At 42.0% G+C, this 16961-nt stretch overlaps 1 protein-coding gene across 1 annotated transcript; it reads left to right on the forward strand.

Annotated features, from left to right (window-relative positions):
* The first annotated feature begins 2535 nt into the window (after window positions 1-2535).
* Window positions 2536-15959, forward strand: ccnjl (cyclin J-like). The gene is made up of 6 exons (XM_058416450.1): window positions 2536-2609; window positions 3079-3172; window positions 6158-6368; window positions 12438-12737; window positions 12908-13067; window positions 13312-15959. Exons 2-6 carry the CDS (start codon window positions 3104-3106, stop codon window positions 13787-13789), a joined length of 1218 nt encoding a protein of 405 aa, XP_058272433.1. The 5' UTR covers window positions 2536-2609; window positions 3079-3103; the 3' UTR covers window positions 13790-15959.
* The last annotated feature ends 1002 nt before the right edge of the window (window positions 15960-16961 follow it).

A 16961-nucleotide genomic window follows, 5' to 3' on the forward strand; every position in this document is an offset into this window, starting at 1 on the left:
TTTCATTCAATTGGAGAAATGTTGTATCAATAGTCATTTTGGCAGTGCCACCTGTCAGACTAAACAATGGTGTCGTTTTGAAACACACATTATTATTAATGACTGTCTAACGGTGAACTAGCAAACCATTCATCAGAAAAATTATACTAAGGAATACTTAGCTACAAATATGATCATGTTAGTCAATAATCTTGTCAAAACTACAGATACACGATATTGCCAAAAGTTTTGGGACACCCCTCCAAATCATTGAATTCAGGTGTTGTTTTTCAGGGGTCGGACTCAGCCCCTTAGTTCCAGTGAAAGGAACTCTTAATGCTTCAGCTTCATACCAAGACATTTTGGACAATTTCATGCTCTTTGTGGGAACAGTTTGGGGATGACCCCTTCCTGTTCCAACATGACTGCACACCAGTGACCAAAGCAAGGTCCATAAAGACATGGATGAGTGAGTTTGGTGTGGAGGAACTTGACTGACCTGCACAGAGTCCTGACCTCAACCCCATAGAACACCTTTGGGATGAATTAGAGTGGAGACTGTGAGCCAGACCTTTTCGTCGAACATCAGTGCCTGATCTCACAAACACACTTCTAGAGGATTGGTCAAAAATTCCCATAAACACACTCCTAAACCTTGTGGAAAGCCTGACCAGAAGAGTTGAAGCTGTTGTAGCTGCAAAGGGCGGGGCAACTCCATATTACTTTCATGTGTCAAGGCAGATGTCCCAGTTTTGGCCTGGCTTGCAGTCTCCGCTCTAATTCAAATTCTATTTCTATTTCAAAGAATAAATTGCAAACTATAAAGATATTTATGTATTCCCCGAGAAATGTATGAATGAATTATTCGGGGACTGGAAATATAACAGTGATGAACAAAGATAAAAAAAAACGGTTGTTCCACAGTCCAATGTGCTTAACTAGTTACTAACTTTATTCTAGTGTGATTCTAAGACCAAGTATAGTACAGCAGTCCCCCGTTTATGTTAGGTTTATGTTCCAAAACCACCCGCAATAAACAAAAATCTGTGATACACAAACGCCACCCCCAAATGTTCCCAAAAGCTGTAATTGACCTTCCCACACTCTTTAAGCACACACAAAAAACATTTGGAAGCATATAGTGAGATGAATTTTGGGTAAATTTGTAGAACTATCACATTTAGAGTGAGTACTGTATGTACAGTACTGTACATTACTGTATAGTAGCATAGCTTACACTTATTTTTTTGGTACAGTAATTAAAGTATTTACAAGACCTATAAGAATACGCAACATTTTACTGTTCTGATGTACGGACAGTATAGGTATTAATTTTCAACAGACTCGTTCATCCAGCCGTACTGTATTTTGATTTTCAGCATCCCCGCACATTGCTTTCCTAAACAACGCAACGTGTTCTTTGTCTCTTTAGTAAATACGCTGTACAGTATTTTATATATTATTAAAATTTTTACTTCATTTAAATTAATGTTTATATTTTGTAATTAATAATTCTATTTTTATTAATAAATTACCTTATTTCAACATAAGAACAATTCGCTAAAAGGTTTGTGGATACCACGATATACCGGGAAAATCCGCAAATAAAAAAAAAAAAGTTATGTTCCAAATAACAATCAGCGATATACCGGGACCGCGATATAGAGTGGGGATTACTGAAAATGCGAAACATTTTCATATGTATGAAACGTATGAATGAGTTTCTGTCCTGAATACCGAACACTGAGGATTGTTTACAGTCAAGAGGCCATCTAGTGTTCAAACATGGATAAAGCATGTTAAAAAAGTCAGGGTCTCTTAATTTGAAAACAGTAACGATTGTTCAACTCCATTCATCTAAATGAGACGAGTCATTGATCACAGCAGACACACACACACACACACACACACACATAGACATGAGTCACTGAGCACTAATACACACATGCACTGTGCACTATACATACATACATATACACACATATTATCTATCTATCTATCTATCTATCTATCTATCTATCTATCTATCTATCTATCTATCTATCTATCTATCTATCTATCTATCTATCTATCCCTCCATCCTTCTATCTATCTACAGAAGTAACAACACAGTGAGGCATACACAAGGATATCAGATTTAGGCCCCGTGCGCGCGACTCTTTGCGCGTTTCATGTGCGCGTTCTCGCGCTCCTCAACACCTCCCGCCCCCACCGTCCTCCTCCGCCCCCACCGTCCTCCTCCTCCTCCTTCCTCCTTCCTCCTCCTCCTCCTCCGAGCCCCCCTCACTCTACAGTATCATTAGGCTGTCCGCTCCACTCCGGCCGCTGGGGGAACACCGCACAGGACACAGCAAAAGAGAGAGAGAGAGAGAGAGAGAGAGAGAGAGAGAAAAAAAAACCCATCCTCACACACACATCTTTCTAGTAAGTCCAATTTATTAGAAACACACGCGAGAAGGCCAGGGGGGGAATAACCTGGCTCTGAACGGAGTGCACATGAGCGCGTGAAGCCGGCTGTTGTTTTTTGTGCGCGTGGTGTTTGTGTGGTGCGGCTCCCGAAAATGCAGCGGCTCTGAAACAAAGGGACTCCGAGCGGCGTTCTCTGTTCATTGGAAACAACTGGCTGCGAGGTAAACACTGACCAAACGCACTGCAGCGCTTTTATCGTGTGTGTATACTTCGCTTCTCTCTTTCTTTGTCAAGTTGCGAGCAGAGTTGCGTTTTTACGTCGCAACTCTTTTTAGTTTCTCAGCTCTTACCGTAATGAGCTACTCGTGGTGTGTGTGTGTGTGTCCTTTTAATACTGGAATCCACTGCCATGTTACTTTTAGAGCCTCTTGAACCTCGGCTTTGTGTTTTGAAACAATAGTCGCGGTTTGTGAAACTTATTAACGCAGCGAAAAAACCCCAAAAGTTTAATGATGACCTCACAAGTACGTTTAAGGATTTATTGTTGTGGCGTCACAACACCTCTGAGTAGATGTAGATGCGCGAGGAACTTCCACAAGTTTCACAATACGCGAGTGTTAAAAGTAGATAAACGAAAGGTGTGAACTAGAGTTATTTAAACTTTTCACTATTTTTTTTCCTCCCTCCAAGGCTGAGGGCCCCTCTGGATGGAAAGATGGAAGCAGAGGGACAGTGGTGGAAAAGCCAACTCGCCTCAGATATCCATCAGGCTCTGCGAATTAAGGTGAGCTTTCAACTTTTGACCTGATTTTCTTTTCTTACTTCTCTAACAAACTTTCATTGATCAGTTCGTCCCATGACTTTGACATTTCTAACGTAGTGTCACTTTGTTAGAAGTCTTCTGAATATGGCATTGTACTTTCAGAGTACTCTTTGTCCATCTGGTGTTTCCGGCATCCTTATCTATCCAAGGAATCTTTGATGCATTTTGTTGTTTTTTTTTTGTTTTTTTCCTGAGACTGTACTGTTTGTGTGTATTGTTTGTTGTAGAGCCGGATGATCGTTAGCTTGGCTTGGTTAGATTTCCATCTGTCTTTGTAGTAAAGGTGTGAAATCTGGCAAGTCCTGTAGAAAAGGGTTACTGGGTGGACAGCGGTCCTGCTTTACGCATCACTTTAAACATCACCAGCCACTTTTCTTATGGTCAGCTTCAGGAATGTGAATCTTCCTTCTCAGAAATAACGTTTTGTTTTGGGGTTTTTTTTCCTCCAATTTTATATGGATCCAGAGATCCACACAGCAAACCGTGTCTTGTAGAAAGAATGAAAAGTTCTGTAATCCATACAGACGTGTTCGATAAAGACCGTGCATGATTTAATAGGCATGTGGATGAAGGAGGAAGTCTGGTGTGTGAGAACTGTGAGATTTCAGTAGGCCTGTGCTTGTCAGCTGGGCTTGTGTTTAAGTTTGCTGTGTGCCAAGAGCAGTGTGAAGGCTAGAGTGTGTGTTTTCTCAGTCTGGCCTGTTGTCCATGAAGTAGACATGTGCGTCGTTGTCTTATTGTCTGGCCTGTTTATGAGGGGGCTGTATATCAATCCCACATCCGGCTGGGAATGCAAAGTGGAAGCGGTCTGTTAGTGTTTGTTTGTACTTGAGTTTGACTATTAACAAGTTTAATTGTTGCTAGTAATTGCATCCAGCGCTAACAAGGAAGCATTGTTTAATTTATTTAATCAGCTAGCTTCAGAGACATGTACATAACTAATTCAGGACTTTGAAGACATTATGGAAATGCATGTGTTTCGATTATGATCATCATTTTTCCCATAAATTCACATCTTATAATAGCTAGTTCTAGTGGCACATAAGCAAAGCAGTGTTTATCCTTAAACAGGGTTTGCTTTTGACCCTTTGACTGATTTCATGTCTCCGCTGGTCTTTAAAACCGGCTCCATTATTAACTTCTACTGCAACTTCATAGTACTAAAGGAAACAGACACAATGCTGAGGTTTAACACACACTTGACGATGTGAAAAATACCATAAACATGAATGCAGCTCTTTTATGCCCAAGCTTTATTTCATGGATCTTTATGAAAAAAAAAGTGATTTGCTGCTCATGTCTCCGGGCTGCGTAGCTTTTTACAAAAGGTTTCTGTTTGAGTTGCCTTCTCTGTCACTAAAACCCCCGTACAGAGTTTTAATGCGGTGAATTAAAGCCGTCTATGTGGCTATTTGTAAGAAACGGGTGGAAACGTACACAAGATTCATTGTTGCTCGACTGGCAGTTGTGCTGAATCGGAATAATCTGTGCTCTTGTGCGTATTATTCAGGAATGAACTGCAGAATTATTGACTTAATCGTTGCACAGATCAGCAGAAGTGTGCGCTGTGTTTTGCCATGCCTGACTGCTTGACCGTTTCCCCCCTGCCGACACCGTCTTTATTGCCTTCCCCCGTTTCTGAAATTGTTGGATTGACCGGCTTGTCTGCACATGGCTGTAATGAGAAGCAGCCCCGTTTAAACGGTGTTTAATTTAACTCTGCAGAATAGACTGACGGTTTTATTTAGTGACGAATATAAATCTTTCCAGCGAACTCGGTAATAAGTCTGGTATGTGCATCACAATTAGTGTTACAGTGCATGTGCTGCCAGTTTAACAAGATTCGAGCAGTTAAGCCTTTGCTTGTTATTATGGTGCCACCTTAATGTGAGAGAAAACCCATTCCTGATCTCGCCCGCTCTGGAAGCGGCTCAGCGAAAACAAACACGACAAAGAACAGCGATTGATTGAACCGGTTTGGCTGGATGTACTTCCTCTACTTTTGCTTCTCTGTGAATTGTGAAGTGTGAGTTCTTCTCAGTAACAGGGTTTTCAGACTTAAGAACCTTAAAGCGTCCTGTAGCAGCATAGGGATGCGGATTTGACCTACCTCTTTGGCCATTCAGAGAGAACAGCAGCTGCCTAAATTGCAGACAGCCGAAACACAAAAAAAAGGGCTGCTTGAGAGGATCGAGGCTCAACCCCTTACGCCCTGAGGGACAGATGGCTGGGAGACATGGTGGCTGGGCCAGCAGAGCACAGGAACCAGTGCTCTTTCTTTCAAACAGCCATCATAAAGTAGCTTGATGTGCTGGAGAACATCAGAGGCCTCAGTGTTATTGGCATGCTTACGCTTAGGATCGTGCTTCTAGTGGGCGAGTGCTTGAATCTGTTAAGGTCTCGCAACAAAATAGTGCTTGTTGTATCCACACAACATATCAGAGTGGGACAAAAACATGCAGCTTGGCACATTGGCACAAAACAAAGTCCTGTGTCTTGATGACTTTGCTGTGACGCTTACAAAGTGTTGACACTGGAACCTCCTGTGTACATGTTAAATAAACTTATTGAAAGCTTTTCCTATAGCTCCCTTTTTATCAAATAGTTTATTAATAGGATTAGGCTGGATTATTAGATTACGCAAGCATCCACTGTACAAATCCCCGTGTATTACTTATCCGTAGAGAAATGCTGACGTTTTAGAGCAGCATATTAATATAAAACTGTGATTTGTCAGAGCTGCAGTTATAGGAAATTAATCTAGCAGTCAGGCACTAATTGTTATTTATTATCTTAGTACTAGACTGTGACTAACACAAAAACCTCTTTGTAGGATATCAAAGATATTTAACACTTTTTCGTCCTGTATGGGTGGTTGTTGTTGTTTCAGTACTGTTAACCAGCACTGATTTAATTTCTTTCTTTTATTTCCACATCTTTCCCCAGGAGCTGAAGTTACCCACGTACCATGCTCATTCGCCGCAGATCGGCATGAGGCGCTACTTCGCCGACCTGCTCGCCGTCCTCAGTAACCGCTACCAGTTGTGCCCCACGGCACGCCACCTGGCCGTCTACCTGCTCGACCTCTTCATGGACCATTATGACGTAGCAGTGAGGCAACTTTACGTCATCGCCCTTTCCTGCCTTCTCCTAGCCAGTAAGTTAGCTTCAAGTCAGTGTTTTCTGCATGGATGACTGAACATTCGCTTGCCACTTTTTTAGTTTTTTTAATCCACTGATCGCCAAAATGAAATCAGTGAGTAATGACTTCCTGTACTGTCCATTGTAGTCTTTGTGTACTGGAACTTCACACGTCGGCACTCACTGGTGACTCGCAGGCTGCTGCATTGTTTTTCATGACAGATGTGTGTTTAAGAGACTCTGGCCTTTGCTGGGCACCAAATCAGGATTCTTGCTGATTTTTCTTTTTTAGAGATCAGCAACTTTTAGTTTATGGCTTTGGGATTATTTGAGAATGTCACACACACACTGCAGTGGCTTTGTGGTGTGACCACAGGGTCTGATCTCTAAACGAGATTTATTGCTCAGGAAGTTCTCAGGGCGAAACCAGCTGTGTATCAGTGTTTAAAGCAATGCATTGAGGTGTGTTATCAGTTGCAGCCATGTCTCCATACATGCAAACAAAGTCTTCAGATCCACGGGTTTTGGCTAACAACGTTGTGAATGTCGTCTTTTTTTTTTATTTTTTTAACCAAATGTTTTGTCAACGTTTTAGAAACTGAAATTACGAGTTACGGAATAACTCATTTAGTTTTTGATCGACTGGGAACAAAATCTGACTGAGCGACATAGTTATATGAGTGAAATAATAATGATGGTTTTTGTAATGCAGTGTTGGAAACATTATTCCAAAAATGTTCATTTGGGGTCAGGTTTCTAAATCTTGCCAATACCAATTAATATTGTGACCACAGTTATTACTATTATTAGTTCAATTATTTATTAACTTGAGCCTTTTGAGATTTTTTTCCATCCTTAGAATCTAAACCAAATACACAGGGTCTGGCCAGCAAAGTAGGCTGTTGCTCCTTACACATGTTATGATTATTTGGATTTATTATTGTAGATATTTTATACCACAACGCTATTTAACGCTTGGCTTGGGCCACATGTTCCAGCTGCAGTTTATATTAGTGTCATTTTATATTAACGACTCGCACAAGGAGCTTGAATTGTAGACTTCAGTTATTGATACGATGAGGATCTGGTTATTTCTCATGAATAAAGCTGTTAATTAATTCAATTTATTACTATAACGTTTTTTACTATAGAGGTATAGAAAAAATGACAAAGTTAAGTTAGTATTTATCCCCAGCGAGAAGCCTGAGGCGAGGGTGGTGAGGGAAAAACTCCCTGAGATGATACGAGGAAGAAACCATGAGGCTCTAATCCTCATCTGGGTGACACTAGACAGTAAATAATTAGATTAGATAATGTAACTGTTAATAATGTCCTTTCTGCAGCAGAAACCAAGAGCTTTTGAGGAACTAGTAGATCAGTGTAGATTCCTTTAAGTGCTCTGGCATGATTTCAGGATGGAGGACGCTGTGGTTTATTGGTAACACGACAAGCTGCAAACCCCGGTGAAGGACCGTCTGTTTGTTTATAGCCGTTATAAGTCGTACGCTGTAAATGCTAACCATAACTCTGATTCGCAGATGTTCCACAACATTAAGTATAACTACAAGCAGATATAAATAATGCAAGTTCTTTGTGTGGAAACAGTAACTCTGTTGTGCATTGCCCTGCATCACACAGACATTGATTATTTTCTCCCAGCAGCCTGCCCTCGAGTGTTTTAATCTGGACTTAATATTTTATCATGTGTGCATTGTAATCACGCTGCATTGTTAATAACAGTCTTGGAAAAGGTTTTTTATTTTTGCTTTGGTGTACATTTCTATCATGTAACCTTGTCTTATTCCCTAATCTGACATTTCTTTAATGAACAACAATGTGACATCGCCAGACAAAGCCTTTATTTTTCCTTAAACATGCCGCGGTTTGTTTTAAAGACGTCTCTCTGTAAGAGCAGGATCTTTGTTTCATGCTTCTGTCATTCATGAAGGTGCTTCATTTCAGGAAAGGGGGGGGGTGTTTGTGCTGGCTGGCAATTGGCACCGTGCAGACATTAATTAATTGCGCAGGACTGAATGAGTAATGACCTTGCTGATGCTCTGGGTTTAAAGTATCCCTCCTATTTTTCCAACTCATTGATTCTCTCTGCCGCTGCTGCTGCAGCCACTATTGTTGCATTGCTTTCGGAGAGATGGGCTATAGAGGCCTGCTCCAGGCCAAACCCACGGGGAGAAAAGGCTTCGTTTCCATTCAGGCCAAGGACATTATTTGTTTTGACAAATGGAGGGGAATCGCTCGCATTGAATTGAACATTATGCCTCCCAGAATCCATTAGGTATCACTTCCATAGCTCCGCATCAGCGTGCGCTTTTAAATTCGGGTTCGTTCTTTATTTTGCGTCTCTTTTTGTCGTTTGTTTTCCCAAATCAGCCTGAATATTTAATCGAGGAAATTGGAAATTGTGGAAGGACACACCAACACCGTGAATCGATCCACATTTGAATAGAAGCTGAGGTTATGTAGTGGCTCAAACACAGTTTCCAGTAAAATTAGTGAAACATTCAAGGGTCATTGCTCATTCTGGCCAAGGACACAAAAGCACTGTGTTCATTTAAAAAAACACACACACACACACACACCCTCTTCGACTCGAGTGTTTCTGTTTTGGTACATCCTTAATTTCCGAAAACCTCATCTTATTTTCCTAATCCACGCTTTCATCTGTTTCTAAGGAAGTCCTTCGCTCTTTCTAAACACTTTTTCCAGAACCATGTAGAGGAAAGAATTGTAATTATCCTTGACGCTGAGACTCAGCAAGTACTAGATAATTACAGAACTAATGGACTGCTCTTAGAGCTGCTGTTTTGATACTAATGCTTGAGCAATGGCCATAGGCAGGTTTGGGGGACGCATGGATGCACTCTTGTGCCTGGTGTTATCAGCTGTGTGTGTGTGTGTGTGTGTGTGTGAGGGGGAGGAGAGCAGCTCACAGCTGAAAGCATACTGAATTTCCTCTCAGGGACACATGAGGTTTGTTATGCTAACATGTTTAAAGCTTGTCTCAGCACAACGTCCGTTAAAAGGAGTGTCATTTTCTTGATCTGGCTGAAATGGTGAGTAAACAAACCTCCCTCTGTGTAACAGCTCAAGGTTTATGTATTCTTATTATTTCTTCCTGGAAGAAAGCGTAAGCATAACAACATGATGATGATGATGATGATGATGTGACCACCTTTGGGTTTTTTCATCACAGTTTTCTTTTGTCCTGAGAAAGCAGTGGAGAGTAGCACATCCAGGGCCGTCTCGTCGCGTCCTCTCCTCCCTCCTTCTCTCCTCTGGCCTGAGAGGAAGGGGGGAGGACCAAGTAGCCTAGAGGGTCATGTTTGAACTGAAACACACAGCAGGGTTCCTGATATTCAGATTAGTGTGACGGACGTTCCCCCGAGGTTTGATGCTAATGAAGGGAATTAATACGCCGGAGATAATTGAGAAAACGAAGCCTTGCATGCTGGCCGCAGATGCCGGTGCGACATTGTTTAAAAAAGATGGCTGAATGTAAAAAGGAGTTTAAATGTACAGGGGTCACTGGTGTAAATGTGTGGATTGCATTGTGTTGAGGGAATTAAGAAACTGCAATCTAACATTGTGTTCCAAAATGAAAACTTTTTTTTTTTTTTGTGCTTCTTCTTGACATCCAACATCTAAGCAATTAGTTCGATCTTAAGGTGTACACACCATGTTGTTGGAATCTTCAAAGAATGCAGACGCCAGCGCCGCTTGTGGGGAATTTTATTGACCCCCTGCTCCTCGGCTCAGGTCCCCTTTATACCCGCTAGTGATCTGAAGACAGGGGCCCTCTGTGAGTGCACAAGCATGAGCTGGAGAGGTCAGGGGTCATGCTGCCTTTATTATTGTGGCATCCAAATGCAGGGGAAGTAATACAGGAGACTAGGAGTTTGCAGTAAAGATATTAACACCTAGCACAAAGGGAGAGGGAGTGGGAGTGGGGAGGGGGCGGTAAGTGAGGCACAGGAATTCCATGGACTGCAGGGGGAAGGTGATGCAGGCACAATATTAGACCTGGGCTATTTTTCAAAATCTAAAATTACATACATAGTATGTAGAAAAACGATCTGAGAACGATGGCTAAAGAGTGGTTTTGTCTTCCCATGAGGCACTGGAGTCTTTTACAAACTTTAGGTGGCCCACGAAGAATTTTAACGGCCGTGTGAACGGCAGCGAAACAGACCGTAGAAACAAATGCACGAAGCAGAACTTTATAGCGAACTGTTCTTCGTCTGCAGCGCCACAAACCAGTCCGGCGCCAGCGCAAAATTAACAAAGGTTCTTATCCTATATCCTATTAAGAAGCCCAGCATAAAACTTTCCAAATTATTTCCACACACCCCAGCCCCCCACTCCTCCTTTTTTTAACCCGCATTTAATCTTCGTTCTGTACGTCAGTCGGTTTTTAGAGGGTGCCGTTCATGCTGAATGTGACTCCTGCCTAGCAGGCGGGTGCAAATATTTGCATACCCTTAAGACACACCGATGAAGACAAAGAAATTTGATTTATTGCAGCATGTCGAGTTTCACAGATTTTTCCTTCATGAACTCGAGTAAGAAAATGGATAAGTTACGCTCCAAAGTTTGTATTCTTAAAGGCTTTAGTTGTAATCAGGGCTGAGAGGCTCGTGTTTTCTTTTGTTGTTGTTTGTCTGGCTCGTTAAAAGACGCCTCCTCATGTCTTCATGACTTCATCAAACTGTAAATGTTTATTAATACATTTTAAAGTAGATGCATTTTCCTTTTCTCCTCCAGCTTTCGAGATTGCATATTGATTCTACATGTTTGTGGCGCAAACGCAGTTACTTCTGTATGTTTGTTCGACCGCAGTGTTTAAAGTCTCACCAGTGTGTCATTTACACCAGTATAGCGACCCTCCACCACCAGTTCTGTCATCAAAGGGAATTTCCAGAACGTTCCATCTGCTATGGATCTTACTCATTTCACCATAAAATTCACATCTTTCACATTTGCATAGGAACACGGCTTTCAGGCGCAATCTTATCTGGGTGTAGCGGCCGGACATGAAAGCCAAAACCCACACAGGCGTCCTGAATTTTATAAACACGCCGTGGTATGTGGAAGGAATGAGAGATCTGGGCTCTAGTCTGTGTGATAATTACTTGTTCAGGCTGGCAGACTGACATCTCGGAGATTGTGATGCCTGAAATGCCAGCAGGGAAATGTGTGAATGGAGGTTCACAGAAATGAGTTTCAGGTCTCCTTTTAATTTTTTCCAGCCAGTAAACACCAACAACATGTTGGCTTTCTCTGTAATTATGGTGTGTGTGTGTGTTTATCTGTGTAATTAACCCTGTCTTGTTTTTTCCAAAGATCTTGCTGATGAGGCATGAAAGAAATCATTTATTCACTCACATGATTAATGAACATAGTTTTCTCTTGGATGTTTTGGAGCTCTTTGAAAACTGTTGATTTAATTTGTTTTGCACTTTTAACACCGGACATTGTGGTAAAATCAGGATGTAGATTCAGTCACCTAATTTGCAAGCCAGAGGTGACCGTGGCAAGCTCCGTGAGGAACGTTGGGAGGAACCAGACTCAAAATAGAACCCGTCCTCTTCTGAGTAACGCTCCATTAGTGGGATTATAAGAGTTACAGAGATGTATTTATGGCCGTGTTCACGGTACAAACTTCTTTGCATAGCTCCTGTTTGTTTGTTTTTCATGTCATGACAATTCACGTTATTTGTCCCTCATTTGTACACGTCGGTCCCCTGAAACCTTCTGCATTTGCACAGATTTCAAGTTGTTTCCACACTCCTTTCTCTCAGGTTTTGTTAGAAACGATTCAGCAAATATCAATATCACCAATTTCCCCATCCTTCCACTTAAGTCATTGTGATTTTTTTTATTTATAGTCCTCTTCTGTCGTTTTGAGCTGATCTAGACGTGTCTAGAGTTTTTGTGTTGATGCTGTCCTGGAATAAAGTCTTTATGATTTCAAACAACATTTTTAATGTGGTGTTTGCTCAAAAACTGAACAATTATAGATTTGTTCACTGATGTCTCCTCCCACCTCCCCGTTTCTCTCTCTGTGTAGGTAAATTTGAGGAGAAGGAGGACCGTGTGCCTAAGCTGGAGCAGTTAAACACTCTGGGCTTCATGTGCAGCCTCAACCTGGCCCTGAATAAGCGCGACCTCATCAAAATGGAATTGCTGCTGCTGGAGACTTTCGGCTGGAACCTGTGCATGCCCACGCCGGCTCACTTCATCGACTACTACCTCCACGCCGCCGTGCAGGAGGGCGACTTGCACAACGGCTGGCCACTGACCTCGCTGTCCAAGACCAAAGCCTTCATGGACAAATACACACACTACTTCCTGGAGATTTCCCTGCAAGGTGAATTCAGTTCAAGATTATGAGTATTACTTCTGAGCATTGCTTCAGTGTTATTTTAAAAGCATTCGTTCTATTTTTAAATGGGAAGAAATATTCTTAGACACAATACATTGATGGCACAAGGTCAGTGACCTTCATTTCATCCAACTCAATACTTGTTTTCGTCCCAGATCACGCCTTCTTGGGCTTCAGACCTTCACAGGTGGCAGCCGCCTGCATCGCAGCCTCTCGCATTTGCCTGCAGATTTCCCCGAGCTGGACCACCGTGCTCCACCTGCTCACAGGATATTCCTGGGATCACCTGACCCAGTGCATCCAGCTCATGCTGCTGTAAGAACATATCGAATCGTAACATCAGTAGAGCAATCAAATAGAACATTGAGTTTTTACTACTGTTTGTTATTTTAGGTTTTTAAGATAGATAGATAGATATATTATCTATCTATCTATCATACACACACATATATACACTACTGGTCAAATATTTAGATTTAGGTTTGCTCAATTAAATATATATTTTATAAGATGTTTATGATAATAACCTTTTATTAACTGCTGGTGTTTTCTTCTACAGTGCGCACGATAACGACGTGAAAGAAGCCAACAAGTCCAAGTCATCACCCTCGTCTGGTCAGAGCGCACCACCTCAAGCTCACGCTTCACCCAGCCCTGCTCCCTCGGCCCTGCAAAGACACCCCGCATCCACCTCGCAGCAGCTTCTGCTCCAGACTGGCAGCTACCCGCCTCTCTCGCAGCACTCCCCTGCTCTGGCCCAGCTGCACATGCTGGCCGAATGCCAGGCCATGGGTGCAGTGAGCACGCGGGAATACCTCCAGCCTCACCAGGCTAGCCTGCTCTCTTCCTCTATGCCGACCGCCTCATTCCCTTCCTTCCCCAGTCTAGCGTCAGGGTTGTGCGGCTTGCCCTTGCAGGGACCGCTGTCCATGCAGGTGAGCATGGCGGCAGAACCGCGACCCTGCGTGAGCCTGGCATACGCCAACAGCTACCTGGGCTCACACCACAGCTTCGCCGCCGGATGTTTTGACAGGTGACGCCAAGAGAGGGAGGGCAGACCGAACTCGGGGCGCCCGCTGTCCTCCACCCTCCTCTCCGCCTCCCCGGCGCCGTCCACCCTCAGCCAGAGGCACAGACTTACCAAACAGAAGGCCCACAGCCGAACAGATCCATCAAAGGTCATAGTATTAAGCTGAAACAAGCTTTTTTTTTTTTACCTTTGTTATTAAACGCCTAAGGTGCCTGTTGCTCTGCCTGTTTTGAGAAAAGATCTCAAAAGTCTACAGTATGCCCATGTGTGTATTCGGCCTAATTCATTCTGAGAACGTGACGGGAGGAAAATTGAATGCCAGCGCTGCAAGATGTGATTATCAAACACTTGGAAACGTCCCACAGGAGCATTTTGGTTCCATACAAAGCCTTAAGAAGAGAAACGGTGGAGATCAGGTTCCAAAACTGCTGTTTTTTTCCCACCCCCACTTTTCTTTCTTTCTTTATTTTTCTATTTTAAATAAGGCGTCCTTGAAATTTCACACTGGAATTACTGTGTCGTCCTTGATGCTGCTGCCTTAAAAAGTCAGACTCTGGCTTTGTGACCAAGAATCCTGTCTCCCTTTTGGTATTGTTTACAGTGACTAAATAAAACATATATCAGGGATGCGCAGATTACTTGAAAGAGAAAAAAAAATGCCATTGAATAATACCAGCTGATGTTTGTATGAAGTGGTTCATTTCTTAAATGTATTTGTATTTGATCTGCTTTAAAGGTGATCATGTCTGTAAGGAAGGTTACTTTGCAGTTTTTAGTTTAGAGCCCCAGCCCTGTGGACTTCCTGCAGGCAGATGGAGAGGAAATCCCAGGGGAATGAGGCATCTGTCCTGTTGCCTCTGTAGCTCACGCCGGAGGAAGCCGAGCTTTACAAGCTGCTTACCCGGGTAGGAGAGGGGAGGGAGGGAGGAGACTCCTCGATTCATCCATGTTAAGCTCACTGCCATAGAAAGATGACTTCATTGTCTTTTTACCTCATCCTTTTTAGTCGCTATGGTGCATGCAAATGACCTCACACTACTGAATGACCGGCAGGCAGTCAGTCATTCTCCAGTCGCATGCTAGAAAACTGTGGACACGTTTATCATGTTTTGGTCAGATTAGAAAATATTTTAACGGTTAGCTATACTACTGATCCATTGGTTTGTTTGTTTTTTGGGAGATCTACTTAAGCACACACGTGTGAGCTCGATGACACTGTGATGGGTAAAGACAACAGGGATGATGTGTTTTCTCCAATTCCATGATTTTAATTTTTGTCATTCCAAACGATTTCCTTTGATGTAAAAATCCAAGCTAGGCTAAATATTCATGACGCATTCATACAGACCGCTTAAAGATTAGACTAGCGCTAACCCCGAGTCCATTTCTCTCAGGTTTTGTTGGGTTTTACAGGGATGTCGACCGCACAATAAAATCAACCAGCAGCAAGACCAAAGTGTCTGCTTTATGTCCTGCAAAATTAAAAGCTTTCGAACCACTTTACTGGACTTTGGATCCAAATCGTCCTGAATCTTGAACTACCTCAATGTATGCTATTGTTTTTAAAACGCAGGACTTCCATTTTAATTGATCATCTTCTTTCGGACCAGTCATGAGCTTCAGGATTAGTTTTCTTTCTTTTCTTTTTTTTATCCACAGAACATTTTTATTCCTTTCTTTTCTTTTGTTTTGTTATCTATCTATATTTTATGTTGAAGTCTCGTTATGTAGGTAGATGAATTGTGTTCACTGTAACGGATATAGGCACTGTTTTGTTTTTTTTTGTATTTCAGCGAAGCCTCTGTGTGCAATACGTAACCAAGAATTTCATCTGTTACTGTATATCTGTTACGTTTTTTTGTTTTTGTACCACTGTATTATTTTGTTTAGCCTTTAGTGTGTTTGTTTTTTTCTTAATATAACGTGATATTACTGCTTGAAAGCAGTGATTTTTTTTAAATGGTCCACCAGGAAAATGTTGCACATTGCAACCTGATGTCTGCAAAAATCGAGACGTTTCGCAGACCAGTGAGTACTGATATAGAGTTCATTCAGTGGTCTATGGTTTTTATTTAAAAGCCTGTATTTGTGTAGGAGAATGAGGCCTGTGGAGATGTAGGGGAAAACATGCCATTCGGATATAAAATAAAACCCAAAGAAAAAACAAATGGTAGATATGTGTCCTTTATTTTCTTGTCTTTTTCTTGGTTGCAATACTGTACCAAATAGTAAAAGCAGTTAATTTGCATAGGTCACGTGTTGTTTAATATGAATGTAGAGTCGTTGCACATGAAAAGGTCAGGAGGGAGTCGGGAGATATCTTCCTTTAGCTCCACCCCAGAAAGAAGTGCCCTCCCTCTCTTTCTCCCCAACCCCCCACCCCCCCACCCCCAATTCATGCGCTACATACAAGACAATGGAGGAGATTCCTGCTCGGCATGACACTCTTTCCTGTCAATAAAAAGCAACATAAAGTGCAAGGGCTAATGATTTTTCGGATCAAAGCACAGAAATTACGACGGAGAGAGGGAAAAATATTGTCCAAGTCATTTCTAAAATAATACACTGCAAAAAAAAACAAAGGAAATGCAAATATCTGAGCTAGTTGGAGCCAATTAGAGATTTTATTATTTAGTGTTTGAAAATACCTTTTGTTGTCCGTTAGGAAAACGCTGCACATTGTAAACGATGCTAAATGTAGATATCCCAGTGCTGCTACCAGTCATCAGAGATCATTCAGTGGTCTGAGGTTTAATTTAATATAGCTTGTATTTTTGTGTAGGAGATCGAGGCCGTTTGGGTTAGGGAGGGGAAACGAGATTATCTAGATAAAGAAAAATTACCCCTAAAATAAGTATAGCAGTGAGATAACGTTAATTGAAAATCCTGGAGAGAAAATTATGCTGTTTTTTTTTTTTTTTTAGACATCAACGCTTCTATTTAACTGAACTGGCTACTGAATTGGCTTTATTTGCTCTTCCAACCATCTGTACTGTTTGAAGGAGCACATATTTTTGAAGACGCTCTCATTGTGGGACTGATGCGAGTGTGATAAGGTGTAAACCTGCAGAATGGGATGTCACGCTAGATTAGTGGGTCTGTTGAGAGAGCCGTCTTATCTGAGTAATTAAAGATATTGGCTAGAAGACGACTGAGAGGAAGCCTGGGAGGGGAAGGAT

The sequence above is a fragment of the Hemibagrus wyckioides genome, linkage group LG18 (genome assembly GCF_019097595.1).
Source record: "Hemibagrus wyckioides isolate EC202008001 linkage group LG18, SWU_Hwy_1.0, whole genome shotgun sequence".
Classification (NCBI taxonomy): domain Eukaryota; kingdom Metazoa; phylum Chordata; class Actinopteri; order Siluriformes; family Bagridae; genus Hemibagrus; species Hemibagrus wyckioides.

Coding starts and splice junctions, on each gene's coding strand:
- ccnjl (XM_058416450.1), top strand. CDS start 3,104: ATGGAAGCAGAGGGACAGTGGTGGAAAAGCCAACTCGCCTCAGATATC. Junction 3,173..6,157: donor ATCAGGCTCTGCGAATTAAG/GTGAGCTTTCAA, acceptor ATCTTTCCCCAG/GAGCTGAAGTTACCCACGTA. Junction 12,738..12,907: donor CCTGGAGATTTCCCTGCAAG/GTGAATTCAGTT, acceptor TTTTCGTCCCAG/ATCACGCCTTCTTGGGCTTC.